The following is a 16,696-nucleotide window of genomic DNA, read 5'->3' on the forward strand; positions in this document are numbered from 1 at the left end:
TTTATATTTGCAGAGTATATGTATTTCCCATTTCATCTGTTTGAATATTTTTATAGTTTTATTCAGTCTGAGAACCTTTGTTTTTTAACTGATGCATTTATTCCATTTATGTTTTATTGCATTAATTAGTATTAATAACTAATATATTTTAAATTACCACAGTTTTGCTTTCTATGTTCTATTATTCCTTTTTTCTTCTTTCTTTTCTTTTGAATTGATTTTTTAATCATTCCATTCTCCACCCCTTACCCATTTATAAGCTAACATTCTCTGTATCCTTTTAGCAGTTAGCTAATATATATACACACACACACATAACCTATCAATTCAAAAGATAGTCAATAATGCTGTTTTTGTGCTAGATACTACAAAGACTTTGAACACTAACTCCATTTACTCTCTTCCTGGTTTGCATGCTTTTACTTGTGTGCATTTAACTTATTTTTTAATCTCATAAGATATTATTAATGTTGTATTATACACATTACATTGTATAGATTTATCCATATATTTACCACTTTCTTTGCTCTTCATTCTTTCTAGCATCTCAGAGCTTCCATCTGATATCACATTCTTTCTTCCAAAATGACATCCTTCAGGATTCTCTTCTACAAGGATCTGAACAGTAGTAAACTAACTCTTTATGTTCTAATAGTTTTTTTAATGTTTATATTGTGCTCTCATTCTTGAAAGATGTTTTCACTAGGAATAAAATAATAGGTTAACAGGTATTTTCCTTCACCCCACGGAGGATATCATTATACCGTCATCTGCTTTCCATTGATTCTGTTGAGAAATCAGTTGTCAGTGTAGTTGTTCCTTTGACAGTGATCTCCACCCATACCCCACCCCAGTCTCTCCCCCGACCTCTGACTGTCCATTAGTTTTATGATGAGGAATCTAGGTTTGAAGTTTGCTCTATAGTTAGCTCATTCTTTCCTCCCTGCTTTCCTCCCTCCTCCTTCCTGCCTGCCTTCCTTCTTTCCTTCCCTCCCTTCTATTCCCTTCCCTTTCTTCTTTCTTTCCTTCCCTTCCCTTTTTCCTTTATTGGATTTGTTTTGCTTTTTTTTTTTTTTTTTTTTTTTTTAGTGTGTGAATTGATACCGTTGTTTTTTTTTTTTAAGATTTTATTTATTTATTTGACAGAGACACAATGAGAGAGGGAACACAAGCAGGGGGAGTGGGAGAGGGAGAAGCAAACTTCCCACTGAGCAGGGAGCCCGATGTGGGGCTCGATCCCAGGACCCTGGGATCATGACCTGAGCCGAAGGCAGACGCTTAACGACTGAGCCACCCAGGTGCCCCATGAATTGATACCATTTGTTGACTCTGAAAAAGTACAGGTTATTATTTCTTCAAATATTATCTCTGCCATGTCATCTCTTTCCTCTCCTTCTAGAATTACTTAAATGTACACTAGACTTCCTCACTCTCTTTTCCAGCAATCTTAATCTCTTTTTCATATATTCCATTACTTTGAATCTCTGTGCTGCCTTCCATAAAGTCTCATGACCTAAACTTCCTGTTCTTTAATTCTCTTTTCATTTATGTCTAATATGGTGTTAAACCACTGGTTTTTGTTTTGTTTTTAATTTCAGTAACTGTGATTTTCATTTCTCAAAGTTTTATTTGGTTCTTTCTAAAAGTTTCTTGGTCACCCTTTTATAGTTTCCAGTATCCTGAAGATATTTTCAAATGTGACTTTTATATCTTCAATAGTGGTGGATACAATTGTTTTTTAATCTATGTCTGATAATTCCAGTATCTGACGTCTTTTTTTGGCCCTGTTTCTACTATTGTTTCTTCTAGCTCTTATACATAGTGCTTATTTCTTTACATGTGCTTAGTTGTTTTTCACTGCGGGCTGCTCAGTGACCTTGAAAAATTATTTATGTAAATACATTGAGGCCTAGGAGGAAGATGACTTCTCAGGATGGGTTTGTATTTGTCACATTTAATCCCTACGGGCTTTGCCAGTATTCTGCACCAATTTAAATTTACTGCTTGAATTTTTTTGGACCATCAAGAGGTTTTAATTGCAGTAACTGCAGGATGTTCCCTTCCCTTCCCTTTCTTCTTTCTTTCCTTCCCTTCCCTTTTCAAGGATGAAATTGTTTCCCCATTGTATTGTTTAGCAGCCTCCTATGGGTGGAGATTTGGGGAAAATAGCCTGTGAATTCCTAGTTTTGCTGGTAGATTTCCTTTTGTACTTTACTCCTTAGGAAGACAGAGTCTCAAATTGGCTGGATTAGTAAATGCCCTCAGGGCAAAAGCAGTTTCGGTACTCAGTATACCTTAGATTTGAACAAACTGAGGGTTGCTGGAGGGGAGGTGGGGCTAAATGGGTAATGGGTATTAAGGAAGGCACTAGTTGTGATGAGCACTGGGTGTTATATGTTAAGTGATGAATTACTAAATTCTACTCCTGAAACTCATAGTATACTATATGTTAACTAACTAGAATTTAAATAAAAACTTGAAACATTAAAAAAAAAAGATTTTGGAATGCCTGGGTGGCTTAGTCTGTTAAGTGTCTGACTCTTAATCTCAGCTCAGGTCTTGATCTTGGGGTTGTGAGTTCAAGCCTCATGTTGGGCTCCATGCTGGGTATGAGCCTACATTTAAAAAAAATAGATTTTATTGGTCACATGAGTGTTCTGATATTTTTAATATAGTTGTATTTTTTTTAAGATTTACTTATTTAGGACACCTGGGTGGCTCAGTTGTTTAGGCATCTGCCTTTGGCTCAAGTCATGATGCCATGACTTGAGCCTTGTGCTGGGTTCCTTGCTCAATAGGGAGCCTGCTTCTCCCTCTGCTGCTCCCCCTGCTTGTGCTCTCCCTCTCTCTCTGATAAATAAAATCTTTAAATATTTATTTATTTATTAGAGAGAGAGAGCACGAATGACATGAGCGGGAGGGAGAGAGAATCTCAAGCAGACTCCACACTGAGCACAGAGCCCTACATGGAGCTCAATTTCCCAACCCTGAGATCGCGACCTGAGCTGAAACCAAGAGTGAGACACTCAACCAACTGTACCACCCAGGTGCCCCTAGTTGTGTTTTTACATAACTTTAATACTTCAATAACATTTTATATTATTTTATATTTTATATATAAATTTTTAACATATCATATTTATATATTATCTTTATAGTCAATCCAACATTCTTAGTTGTCAGTTTCTGTAGGCAAGTGTCTGAAGTAAGCTGCTCCTGAGACTAGCCCCTGGACTTGTGTCCACTGAGGTCTCACAGTTGTATCTCTGGTTTTCTGCTCTTCTCTGTTGCCCAAGTCAAAAGTGGAATATTTGATAGGATGGTCGTTTTTCCCCACTTGGTCAGGAGCAGGTGGTATACCTCAGCTGACACTGGTCCACCATGGTTCTCATCAGCACCAGCACCACAGACTTCTTTGATTCTCTGCCACATCCTCTATGCATTGTCTTCATCTCTACTTCTACTGGGGGTCATCTTGACCACCCTCATGACAGAGTTATTATCTCTCAACTGAGCCAAGTTCTGTTTCCCTTTACAGGAGATGCAGGAAGACCTGTCCCTTCCTCACCACACAGGAGCTAATGGGGCTCAATTTGGGCCTTCTTTGTACCCTCTATTCTGCTCTCTTTCCTCCTCTGGGCCCACTCCATGTGCTGCTGACTCACCTTAATCAGTGATTTCCTTCTTGAATCCCAAGTAGGAAGCACAGGAGAAGCTCTCTGGTCCTTACCCTTCCCCTCAACCAGTGTCACACCCCTTTCCTCTCTGGGACTTACTCCTGGGATCAAGAAAACTTCTCACTAACTTTCCTAACTCCAACTCCAACTTCTGCCCACAATCCATTGGCACGGGAAGAAGGCTGAAGCAGCCCACTTCTTCAACATCATATCCTTGTTCTGTCCAAGGACAGCAAGCTCAATGGTCTAGCCATTAGAGGTGGACACAGTTGTCTCATTGTACTAAAAAAGAAACTCCATGATCTAGTCTACCAGGTTTAACCCTGGTTATGTCAATGGTTAGGAAAAGGAATGTGGAAAATTTCTTCTCTCTCACCTTTTTTTCTGGCTTCCTAAATAACTATTTTGATCAAAAATCCTATTTTTGATGTTAGAAGCTGATTTTTAACCCTTCCTTTACTAATTCCCATTTTAAGAATCCTAATCCCACCCTCCACATAGCACTCTCAGGCAAATATGTGTCAGGCCAACTAAGGAAAAGCTCATATGCATGAAAATGTAAAAGAAGAAGCATATTTGGGGCGCCTGAGTGGCTCAGTCAGTTGAGCATCCAACTCATGATTTCAGCTCAGGTCCTTATCTCATGGGTCATGGGATCGAGCCCTGTGTTGGGCTCCCTGCTCAGTTTGGGATTCTCTTACTCTCCCTCTGCCTCTCCCCCCACTCACACACTCTCCCTCTCTCTCTTAACTAAATCTTAAAAAAAAGAAAAAGTATATTAATATATTCCATAAATATCCAAGTTTCACATATATACATATATTATTTTTAATCAAAAGCATGTGTATTATTTATTGCTGTGTAGTAAGTTATGCCAATATTTAGTGGCTTAAGATAATGAACACTTACTATTTCATAGTTTCTATAGGTCATAAAATTTGGAAGTGGCTTAGTTTGGTGATTTTGGCTCAGGCTCTCCCAGGATGTTACAGACCAGATGAGAGAGAGGGCTACAATCTCCTGAAGGCTTGACTGAGGCTGAACTTTCAAGTTTACTCCCATGGCTATTAGCGGGATGCTTCAGTATCTCATGACATGGCAACTGGCTTCCCTCAGAACAACTAATCTGAGAGACAAGAGAAGGAGGGGGAAGCCATCATGTCTATTATGTCCTAATCTCTGAAGTCACACACTGCCGCTTTTGCTTCATTCTAGTCATTAAAAATGGGCCAATAAGTCCAGCTCATACTCAAGGGTAGGGGAATTAGGCTCAACCTCTTAAAGGTGGTGTCAAAGAATTTGTGGACATTTTAAGCCACCACAGTATTCAAAATCATGTATTACCCCCTTCTTATGTGCCAGTGTGTAAAAATCAACAACAAACTGAGATTCCTGCATGGTAGAGCTTGGAGTCTAGTGGGTACATGAACATGAAAACAGGCAATTACAGTACACTGAGGTATGGGGGGGGGGACAATATATGTGAAAATGCTTTTGTATAAGTGTCATTTAGCCAAAGTGACCAGGAGCTGAGATTCAAGAGGGAAAATACCTGCCTTCAAATCTCAGCTCTGCCCTTTACTGGCTATGTGAGCCTGGGTCACTAACTCATCTCTGTGCCTCAGCGTCCTCATCAGTAAGATGGAAGAATAACAGTATTGAACTTGCAGGGTCCTTGTGAGGATTAAATGAGTTAGCATATGGAAAGGTTTAAAAGATACCTGGAACATAGCAAGGGCTAGTTATCACAGCTGTCAACGGCAAGCTGCTGCAGAAATGAAAGGTAATATTATTCTAATTTCTGAGTCTAAGTACATATCCTTATGCCTGTCTTATTGAAAATGAAGTTAACTTTAAAAAACGTTTAATGATGTATTTGTACTTTTATCTTTTTAAGCATATGACACATGTAGTAAAGTGAATGTCACTCTTCATCTCTACCCACCCACTCATTCATCCCACTTCCTTCCCCAGAGGAAACCACTTTAACAGTTTCATGAATGTTCTTTCAGAAATTTTTCTATCTTTTTAAAAGCTAGGTATTTTTAAAATACTTTCCTGTAAATGGAATCATATTATACATCTCTGCTACTTTACTTGCTTTTTCTGTTAATAATTTTACTCTTAATAGTTAACAGGGCTTTTCATGTTAATGATCACAGCTTTACATCATTCCTTTTAATGACCAGAGGAAATTTTGTAGGATAGATACACTGTCAATTCTGTAAGCATTCTTCTACTGATGGCCATCCATGTTGATTCCAACTTTTTATTATTATAAACAATTGTGTAATAAACATAAACATTTAAATGGACTTTCTAACCTTCAAAGACTTCATGAATATATATGTTTTTGATTAAGACCTGTTATACTCATTGAACTTATAAAAGTCTCATGAAAAAGTCTATAGAGGGGTACCTGGGTGGCTCAGTTGGTTAAATGTCCAACTCTTGATTTCAGCTCAGGTCTTGATCTCCGGTCATGAGTTTGAGGTCCACATTGGGCTCCATGCTGGGTTTAAATTTTTGAGTCTACAGAAATTTAAACCTTTTAGCTTGACATCCAGGAATTTCTCCAATGTGAACTCAAACTATTTCTCCAATTTTGTTGCTTAGTGCTTTGGCACAAACTCCATACCCAGAAAAATTGTCTTACACAATATTACTAGAACACACCATACACATTTTTGCCTTCAGGCCCTTGACTAGGAAAGGTCTTCCTAATCCCCTCGGCATTTCTGTCCTACCCTTCTGCAGTGGGTAACAGTGGGGTGGTCTGTCCATCCCATAGAAGTGGGCCCTTGGTTTCCTACTTGATCACAATTGTTTGGACCACTAGACTCAAGCTGTGCAAATCAGTCTCTTTGTGGAACTTGGAATTGGGACTAAAAATGAGCATCTCTTTAGGTGGCCAGACTTGGGTCACCATGGGAGCTGTGGGATGGTTATCTGATCCATGGAGGCAAGAAATGCAGCCAAAGCTGGCTGGTAGAGACAGAAGAATGAGATGGAATTATAGAGAGGAGAAGATGAGACACAGTCTGGGTGTTTTCCCAAAATAACACCTGGATCTTCTTCTATCCAAGGACCCAATAACACTCCTGTCTTGGATTCTGTCAAAACTGGGTTTACGAAAGCTGGTTTTAACTATTTACATTCATAAAAATGGATATCATTGTATCTTCCTGGAATGTTGAGCCCCCATTGCTCTGATCTGTGAGGGCCTGAACTTGCATGCACTAGTGGAACTTGGAACTTAAACGATTCATTTTGGCCACTCCGTTTCAAAATCAGGACTATCCAACATTACTGTGCAAAGAGGAATTCTAGATGAGGAAGATAAAGATCAACACTTTTTATTTTTTAAACTTTTAACCATCTCAGATGGACCTTTTTAAGGCAGATGGCAAAAATTACCTAGCTTATTAAATCAAGTGCATGACTAGTCATCTCTGGATGATTCAAACTACACATTATGAAGATCAAACATTTTATACACAAGGCATAATTCAGTGAGTCTCTAGGTTCATCTAACATAATAAGCACCTGCCACGAAAGCAGAATAAAATAAGCCCCCTTTTTCAAGAGGAAAATGAGACATCAGATATGAGTCCCCCTTTAAGAATAGAAACTGTTGTGATTCAAGAAAAACTGTGAAGCAAACCACCTAGACCTAAAGATAATTTCAAATTCAGATGCTAGACTGTAAGATATTTCAGTCTTTGCAGAACGGAAAGCTAAGTTTATGATTTCGTGAGCTACTCATGGAGCTTAATGATTCATTATTTATGTTACCAAATAAGATTTAATTTTACCATGTTCAAGTTTCTCCATGGGAAGAAACAGATTTTTCTCTGTTGCTTCCTCACACTTGTGTGCAGAGATAAAATCTCTTTTGCCATCAAGCCCATATTCATTGTTTACCTCTATGTTAGTGCCGACTCAAGGTTGGTGAAACAGATTTAGTTGTGGGAATGTTCTAAAATGGGTGTAGCTGGTGTCCAATCAAAAGAGTTTATAAATTATATTTACTACTAAACTTATGATGATCTTATTTTGTTGTTTGGTTTAGAACGAAGCCCCTTGTTTCCACCTACAAAACCTCCAGTGTAATTTTTTATTTGTTTTGTTTTTAATTGAATGGTTTTTGTTTTAATCATGCTCACATAAGAACGTATAAGACATAAATGTACATTCTGAAGAATAAGAATAAAGTAAGCATTTTGTCTAGCTCCCCAAAGTTAAGAAAATAACATTTTCCTTGCCAAAGAAACTTCCTGTGTGGGCCTCCTCAATTGCTTTCCCCTCCCTACACTGCTGAGGTAATCAATGTTCTGATTTTTAGGATAATTATCCCCTTAGTTTCTTTAGTTCTAAGCTCATCCCTAAACAAGAGTGTTCAGTTTTGTCTGTTTTGAACTTAGTATAAACAGAATCATATTGTATATTTTCTTCAGGGGTTTGCTTCTTTCAACCTCGTGTTTGCATTATCTATGTTGGTGTGTGTAGCTGTTCATTATTTTCATTGCTGTATAGTAGTCCCTTTTATGAATGTACAATAATTAATTATATATTCAACCCTTGGTGGACATTTGGATTGCTTCCAGTTTGTTATTATTGTGAACAATGCTGCTATAAACATCCATGTATATATTTCCTAGTGCCAGAGTTTCTAGTTGAAGGTATATAATAACTGGGAGAATTGTAACATCATAGGATACTAACATGTTCAGTCTTAAAAGGTAATGCGAAGTTGTTTCTTTAAGTGCTTATGCAAATTTGTGCTTTTTTTAAAGATTTATTTATTTGAGAGAGAGAGTGGGGGGGAGGGGCAGAAGGAGAGGGAGAGAATCTCAAGCAGACTCCCCACTGAGCATGGAGCCCAAGGCAGGGTGCTATCCCACAACCCTGAGATATGACATGAACTGAAATCAAGAGTTGGACACTTAACCAACTGAGCTACCCAGGCACCCCACAAATTTATGCTCTTATCTGTAATGTATAAGAGTTCCCATTGTTCCATAGTATTTTCTGCATTTGGAATGGCCAAACTTAATTTCATCAATCTGATGGATACATAAAAATATTTCAGTGTGGTTTTACTTTGCATTTTACACCTTACTGCTAACATTGAGCATCTTTTCATATGTTTGATGGCTATTTGAGTTTCTCCTTTTGTGAGGTATCTATCTTTTGTCCATTTTCCTATTTTGTGTTTGTTACTAATTTGTAAGTATTCTTTGTATCTGTTTTTTTTTTAAAGATTATTTATTTGAGAGAGAGAGAAGGGCAGAGGGAGAGAGACAGAATCTAAAGCAGACTCCCGACTGAGTGCAGAGCCTGATGGAGGGTTCCATCCCATGACCCTGAGATCATGACCTGAGCCGAAATCAAGAGTCAGATACTTAACTAACTGAGCCACCCAATGCCCCTCTTTGTGTATTTTGGATACTACTCTTTTATCACTTAAATTTGTTGCAAATATGCATCTCCCAGTGGATGGTAGGTATTTTATGAAGTTTTTGATGAATAAATGTTCTCAATTTTAATGTAGTCTAATTTACCAATCTTTCCTCTTATATTTATACATTTTATGTCTTAAGAAAGGTTTCCCTAGCCCAGGGAAAAATTTTTATGGTTTACCTTCTACATTAGATTTTTAATTCACTTGGAGATTATTTATATGTATGGTATGAAGTGAGGATTGAATTTTATTTTTATAACTATAAATACCCAGACATCCCAGCACTATTTATTGTAAGCTCCATCATTTCTCCTTTATTCTTCAGTGCCCCTTTGTCTATATATTTGTGGATCTAGGTCTGCCCTCTCTCTTCAAATTCATTGATTTATCCTTCTATGCTTGAACCATTACCATATTATCTTCATTATAATGACTTTATAAATTTTAATATCTTGAAGGCAAGCCCTACCTTCTTCTTCAAGAATGTCTTGGCTATTTTTGGCCTTTTGACTTGCATATATATTTTAGAATCAAGTTGTCAAGTTCCACCAAAAAAAAGTCTGTTGGGATTTTAATTGGAATTGTAACTAAATCTATAGATCAGTTTGGGGAAGAATTCATATCTTTAAATGTTAAATCTTCAAGTCCATGAACATAGCATATCTCCATTTATCTAGGTCCTTTTTAACAACATTCAATAAAGTTTTATGATTTTCTTGCATATATTTTGTTAGATTTATTCCTGGGTAATTTTTTTAACATATAAATTTGGATGCTACCACAAATATCCTAGGTGTTAACCTTCTTTGCTTTCATTTGTGAACTGGTATTTAGAAATCAGTTACTTTGTAACTGTATTATTCCAAGGCTGCTGTAACAAGTTGCCACAAACTTAGTGGTATAAAACAACAGAAATTTATTATCTCACTGTTCTGTAGTTCAGAAGTCCAAAATCGGTTTCACTGGGCTTAAAATCAAGATGTTGGAAGGGTTTTGCTGCTTTCTGGAGGCTCTAGGGGAGAATCTTTGTCCTTGCCCTTTCCAGTTTCTAGAGCTGCCCACATGCCTTGGCTTGTAGCCCCCTTTCTCCATCTTCAAAGCCAGCAACAACAGGTTGACTGACTTATGACACACTTTTTCAGTTTTAAGGACTCTTGTGATTACATTTGGCTCACCCAGATAATCTAGAATAATTTGATCATCTTAATTTAATCACATCTACAAAGTCATTTTTGACTTGTAAGGCAAAAATTCACAGGTTTCGGGGATTAAGATCTGGACATCTTTGTAGGGGAGATGGACTTCATTCTGCCTACAATGGTAATCCTGATTTTGAATCCTACAATCTTGCTAAGCTCTTATACATTCTTATCATTTATCTTTAAATTCTTTTAGGTTTTCTGCATATACAATCAAATCATTTACAAATTATGAGTTTTGTTTTGTCCTTTACAGTGTGTGTGTGTGTGTGTGTGTGTGTGTGTGTGTATTTTTCCTACCTTTAATGCCAAGGTAAAACAAAAAGAATGGCTGGGGAAAAAATTTTAAAAACCAAAAATACTGACTGGGACTTCTAATATAATGTAAAATTCGAGTGATTATGTCAGGCAGTCCTGTTTTATTTCAAATCTCTAATGGAATACTTTCAGCATTTCACCATTAAGCAGAATATTTGATGTAGGCTTTTTTCTCCTGAAATTGAGATGATCATATGATTTTTCTCCTCTAATCTGTTAATCACATTAATTACATTAATTGATTTTCTAATGTTAAACCAACCTCCCTTTCTGAGAAAAACCAGACTTGGTCATGCATTTTAGTAGTTATCCTAATGAGTGATTATGGGCCTTTTATTTTCCTTTCTTGTATGCATTATCCTAATTAGGTTATTGTAGTTAGGTTATAACAGCCTCATAAAATTAGTCATGGAGGGTACCTACTTTTTCTATTCTCTGAAGTAGTTTGTGTAAGATTGGTATTATTGGTTATTGCATTGGTTTTAATAAAATTGCTGAGTTTCTAAACCTAAGCTACATTGTGAAGCTTTGTACATTCTTCAGCATGTCTGTGTCAAGTGCTTTAATATATAATTAATCCAGGGAGATTTGAGGTATTATCTCTCTCTCTTTTTTTTCTGATAGGGAAACTGGAGCTAAACAGATTACATATGTGCCTAAAGATCATATAGTTACTAATTGGCCTACCAGAACTTGAATTGAGACTTCTTGGCTCTGAATCCATTGTTCAACCCTACATTCTCATTGATACTCTCCAGAAGTATTGATATCTTGGCTGCCATGAGTTTACATTTTTTCAAAAAAATTTTTATGGTGTCTCTATCTCTTCCTTTGATGGTATTTCTTGCCATCACTTTTCTCCTTTCTTTCTCTTTGCCCCACTATTTCCTTATTTCTTATATGCTGTGCTCCCAGAGACAAAAATAGGTTACTCTTTTGTAACAGTAGATAGCCTCTGAGCCTCTGAGGGACATTCTTAGAAGTAAGGAGCGTGAGCTTTGTAACATCCATTTCCAAACAGGCTCAGAAGATTTTATTATTCTTTTTGTTTCTCTTAGGTTGCTAGACTGTTAATTATCTTTATATTTATATGTCCTACACTTTGCTACTCAAAGTGTAGTCTGTGGACCAGCAGAAATGGCATCTCCTTGGAACCTGTTAGTGGCAGAGCAGGTTCCATCCCAGAACCAATAACAGAGGCTGCATTTAGCAAGCTTGCTAGGTGATTCCTGTGGACATTAAAGTTTGAGAAACATTGGCCTACATTACCAATTAGACTATAAAATCTTTGAGAACTCATACCTTTTCCTATCCCCAGTTCCAAGCACCATGCCTCACGCGGAACCGCACACTCATGAAATGAAGTCTGTGGTGATGATTTTATAAAACACATGGCAAATCAGAATCCTCAGTTCGGGTTTTGACTGTGTCAGGAACTCCATCTATTGTTTAATTTCAACAGCCTTCAGTTTCTCGTCTATATAATAAAGGAGTATAATTACATTTTTTTTCTAATGACCCCCAAATTCCAAAATGCTACACCATGACTGATAAATCTCTCAGAGTTAAACTAATAAATGCTAACAATTGAGATTGTCCTGAGGTATTTTCTTTGCAAAAATTCGAGACGAATTATACAATGGTGTTGAATGAAATATGTAATATATGAAAAAGTATCACTTGCATCCAAAGAGGTTGTTATTCTTAAGATCTCAGTTGGAAAAGATGACTTTTGTTTGATCAGATGCCTTTTTTCAAGCAGTAAAGCAGTGTAATAATAGGAGCCAACATTTTGTGTTTCTAAAGTTCAGGTTCAGTAGTCTGGTATAATGGCCAACTGAAAATTGCAGTGTGGGAAAACATAGGAGGTGCTGCTTTGATTTCATGAACATTGTGTATGATTATCAAACCAAAATTGACATATTCTACCTTAGCTGCCTAGAATTTCAAATTTTTCTAGCAATTCTGTATTCATTCTCACCTTCAAGATATTAGAGGTAGAGACAGGGTAGAGACAGCAGTTAAAATAAGATTGCCCCAGTTCAGAGTGTATCTGGCTGACCTACAAAATGAGACATTTCATGATTTGATCTGCTGTTCTATTACTGGAACCCCTCTTCCCCATCTTCTTGGAGAAGAATTTGTATTTGGAGGTTATTGTTATAACTGTATCATAATCATCATTGTGGAAACCATTGTTGACAGCCCACAAAAGAATGAAGTTGTACTCATGATTGCCACTTACAGTTTTGATTCCTTCGCCCTTAACATCTACTTGTTTGGCAACTCTGTTCCCTAAATTAGAAATTTGGTAAACTTGGTCAGCCTTGAAACTTCAAAGACAACAAGCTGTCCAGCCATCTGCATGACTGTCATTGAAGTCCCTTGTGTTCTCACAGATTGCAGCTTGTCTATTCTGAAAGATGAGCTACAAATCTATTCTGAGCCTGAACAAAATATCTGACCAGTCTCAGAGCAACCCTGACAGTTACTCATAAGTCTAGCAGTTCCCATGCAAAACACCAAACACTGTACTTAACAAAAAGTAAGGCTAGGGGCAAATGGCATCTTCCCTACCATTTTGGAGCAGCATTGTTGTTTCTTTCTTTCTTTCTTCTTCTTATTAGCCTTTTTTTTTTTATTAACTTAGGGGGATAAGACAAGAAATGCCTTGCAAACATCTCTCTTTGGCATTGCCAAATTCAGCCTATTCCATGCATGTACTGTGTTTGGGAGTCGTTGCTTTGTTCTGTTTTAGTTAGGTAGGAAGATGGTAGACTGAAGATCTGCAGAGCTTACTACAGAAGGCATTTTATTTTCCTATAGAGGGAAAAGTACACCCATCTCATAAATACGAAGTATTTCAAATTGAAATGAGAGGCAAATTATATTCCTGCTTTCCATATTAATTAGCTAGGTAACCCTGGGCAAGTCAACCTCTAAATTTCATTTGCATATTGAAAGCTTTGGTCTACACACAGCCATTTAAACCCCTCCTTCAATTGTTCATTCAGTCCCTACCAATGTATTCAGTACCTGCTGTGCACCATCAACAACACTGATTCTTGGAGAGCTCAACATTGTGTCTCCACGCCTTTAAGCAATTCACTCCTCATCCTCCTTTAAAACCGGAAATCTTCCCCAAAAAGACTGAAACACTTTTTCTGTCTGAAAACATACACGGGGAAAAGAAAGGTGTCGGTTGCAGGCAACCTAGAGCGGACGTACCGGCAGGCTAGTAGCTGTTCTTTCTTCGGAAAGGGCACGCTCTGCATGGTAAAGGGCTACCCAGTCACCCGGAGAAATACAGTTTCAAGGGCGCCTGGGGTCAGTGTGGGATACCCAGCCGCTTCATTCTCGGCGGAGGCAACCTGGGAAACATTTTTGGGCTCCGTCCGAGTCACGCGGCAATTCCACGGCAGGAATTGTGCAATGGGGCGAGTCGGGCGGGCGGCCGGGGTGGAAAGAAGCGGGGGAGGCTGCCACAGTGCCAACTTTTTTTTTCCTCCCTAGGGAACCGTGAGGCGCGACGGCGCGGCCAGGACGGCGGGGATCCGGACGGCCCCAAGGCCGGGCCAAGAAAGCCTCGCTTCGCTGCAGAGGCCGCGAGTACAGAATCGCGTGGGGGCCGTCCCCGCTCCGCGCCAGAGACCGCCCCCGCGCGCTTCCCGGGACTCCGCCGGGGGCCGCGAGCCGAGGGGGCGGGAGCGAGAGCGGGAACGGCGACCCTGGGGGAGGGGGGAGGGGACGAACGGGCCGCAGGCTCGCCACGGCGACCGCGGCGGGGAAGTCCGGGCCCGTACTTTCGGCTAGAACACCCGGGCTTCCAGCGGCGCCGCGCCCCCGCCCGCCGGCTCGCGCTTTCGGACGGTGACGCAGCCGTCCGGGTACGCAGAAATCTGCGCGGAAGCCGGGAACCTCCCGGGCCGCCGGCGTCTCCCCGCCGCCCCCGCGCTGCCCGCAGCCAGCGCCTGCCCCGGGGCCTCAGCGGGGGTCGCCCGGGGAGCCCAAGGCGGGACGTGCTCTCTGGGCTCAGGCTCGCTGATACATCTTCGGTCGGGTTCATCACTCATGTCACTGCCTTAGTGACGTGCGTACTATTATTAGCGTCACTTAGAGGTGAGGAAACAGGCTCAAAAAATATCAAGTTACGTGCTTGAAGTCAAACAGAAGGCAGAGCTGCGAAGCAAATCCAGGTTTGTCTTGACACAGCTGTATGTTCTACTTCTCTTGGCTCAGCCTCTTCCCGGCTTTCGTTCCAGTGAGGAGCAAACTAGGTGACAGGTGGGACAGGTACACTGAGAGGTGGAGCCCCTCTTTATGGGGCAGCGGGGCAGTTTGCTTCTGGCTGGTGCTCACTTTTGCCCAAGTGTGCAGTAAAAATATTGTTGTTCACGAAGTGGACAAGGTTGGAAAGCATTTCGCAGAACTTCTGCCACACCATATAGTGGGATCTACTGGAGGATTAAAGAAGACAGTGTTTATTTACATGGGTGCTAGCACTTCAAAGATCCTCAATACATAATAATTCTCTTTTCTTTTTGCAGCGCTCCCGGGGACATCTGGGCACTCACCCTTCTAACACTGGAGAGGGGATGCAGTCATTTTAGGTCAGTACTCTCTTTGACAGATGAAAGATTTAATTCACTCCATGGGAAAATCACCTACCCCCATCTCCATCTAACTAGTGACAGACGGCGAACTAGGGGCCCTGTCTCCTGGAAGCATGCAAGGGCTCTTGCCACCTCACCTCCCTTTTCCTCCCAGAAGCTTCAGAACAGCTCTGAGGCCAGAACGTGACTTTCTCAGAGACCTGATGACGGTGATGTGGGCGGAGACCTCCGGGAAGGAGGAGGAAGTCAAGTCACCGGGTTCGGCAGCTGGCCTGTTTGCCGTGCCCTAGAGAGGGACCCAGCACCTCAGGCGTGGAGCCAGCCCTACCAGCCTGGGCCTCTTTGCTGGCTGGGTCCCCTTTTGGAAGAGCGGCAGCCCAGTAAAAGATAAAGAGAGAGAGAGAGAGAGAGAGAGAGAGAGAGAGAGAGAGTGTGTGTGTGTGTGTGTGTGTGTGTGTAGGGGGAGTGGCTTCTGGCTGTGGAATGTCCAAGTACATGTGGATTAGGATAGGAAGGAATACGCTGGCTTTTGAATTTTCTCCTAGATGGGACAGAGTCCTTCCATGGCAAATGATTTCAGGGTCAGCACAGAATTTTGAGAGGAGTTTATCTTGAAAAGTGAAGGATGCTAATGCAAGTTTTCTAACATTGCCAAATTTGGGGAACTGTTTGGGTTTTAAAATCACTGAGCCCTGGAGCAGCTGTTTTTTCCTTACAAGCCTCTGTTTTGTGAAATGAGGCTAAAATACCTGGGCAGCCCTTTTCCCTTGGGCACCCTGGAATGCTGAGACTATGAATGGCATCTCAGAAGAGTTGGAGCTCCAAAGGGAAGTCGGACCACGAAAGGACAGGACTCTCTCCTTTGAAAACAAAGTTCTCCGTTTTTCAATCACAAAAGTAATTACTACTCATCGTATACAAGTTAGATTTTTTTTTTTTTGGAACAAAAAAGAAGATAAAAAAAATTGAAATCCGACATCCAGGAAACCACTGTTGATAATTCGATGTATAGCATTAATGTAAGCAGAGTGAACACACTCCTTTTTTCCTTGAACAGCCTTTTTTCCTTGAATAAAATATCATGACATGCCACTAAATATTTTCCATGTATGTTTCTATTTTTTTCCATACATGTTTTAAATGGGTATTTAGTATTCCATTGTGCATTTATTTAGCTAAAGTCCAACTGAAGGATTAAAATTGTGTCCAGGATTTTGCTATTGAAACAGCAAAGAAGTGTGAGCCTTGCACCTAAATCTTTGAACACATTCTCAATTATTTGTATAGTTAATTTCCTAGATGTGGTGTTTCTGGGTCCAGGGATAAAGATTGCTCTACATGACCTTTTAAGCTTGATTCCCTCTACCCCATCCCCACCCCAGTGGTTTCCCAGACTTTCTGTACCATTTATTCACCAAGAATTTA

General features: G+C 39.8%; 1 protein-coding gene across 4 annotated transcripts in view; it reads left to right on the top strand.

Annotated features, from left to right (window-relative positions):
• LOC112823937 (uncharacterized) overlaps window positions 1-16,368 on the top strand; it is a 71,080-nt gene extending 54,712 nt beyond the window's left edge. The window contains exons 4-6 of one of the 4 annotated variants that reach the window (XR_012379442.1): window positions 14,172-14,854; window positions 15,206-15,268; window positions 15,426-16,368. Coding sequence is in view for 3 of the 4 variants with exons in the window: in XM_073896612.1 (XP_073752713.1) it covers window positions 14,172-14,818 (647 nt within the window). In the remaining variant the exon portion in view is untranslated. Of the gene's footprint in view, window positions 1-14,171; window positions 14,855-15,205 lie in introns of all 4 variants that reach the window. The other 3 variants (XM_073896614.1, XM_073896612.1, XM_073896613.1) reach the window with 3 other exon arrangements.
• The last annotated feature ends 328 nt before the right edge of the window (window positions 16,369-16,696 follow it).

The sequence above is a fragment of the Callorhinus ursinus genome, unplaced genomic scaffold (assembly GCF_003265705.2).
Source record: "Callorhinus ursinus isolate GAN/ISIS: 27379988/994484 unplaced genomic scaffold, GSC_fseal_2.0 scaffold9, whole genome shotgun sequence".
In the NCBI taxonomy this organism is placed as follows: Eukaryota; Metazoa; Chordata; class Mammalia; order Carnivora; family Otariidae; genus Callorhinus; species Callorhinus ursinus.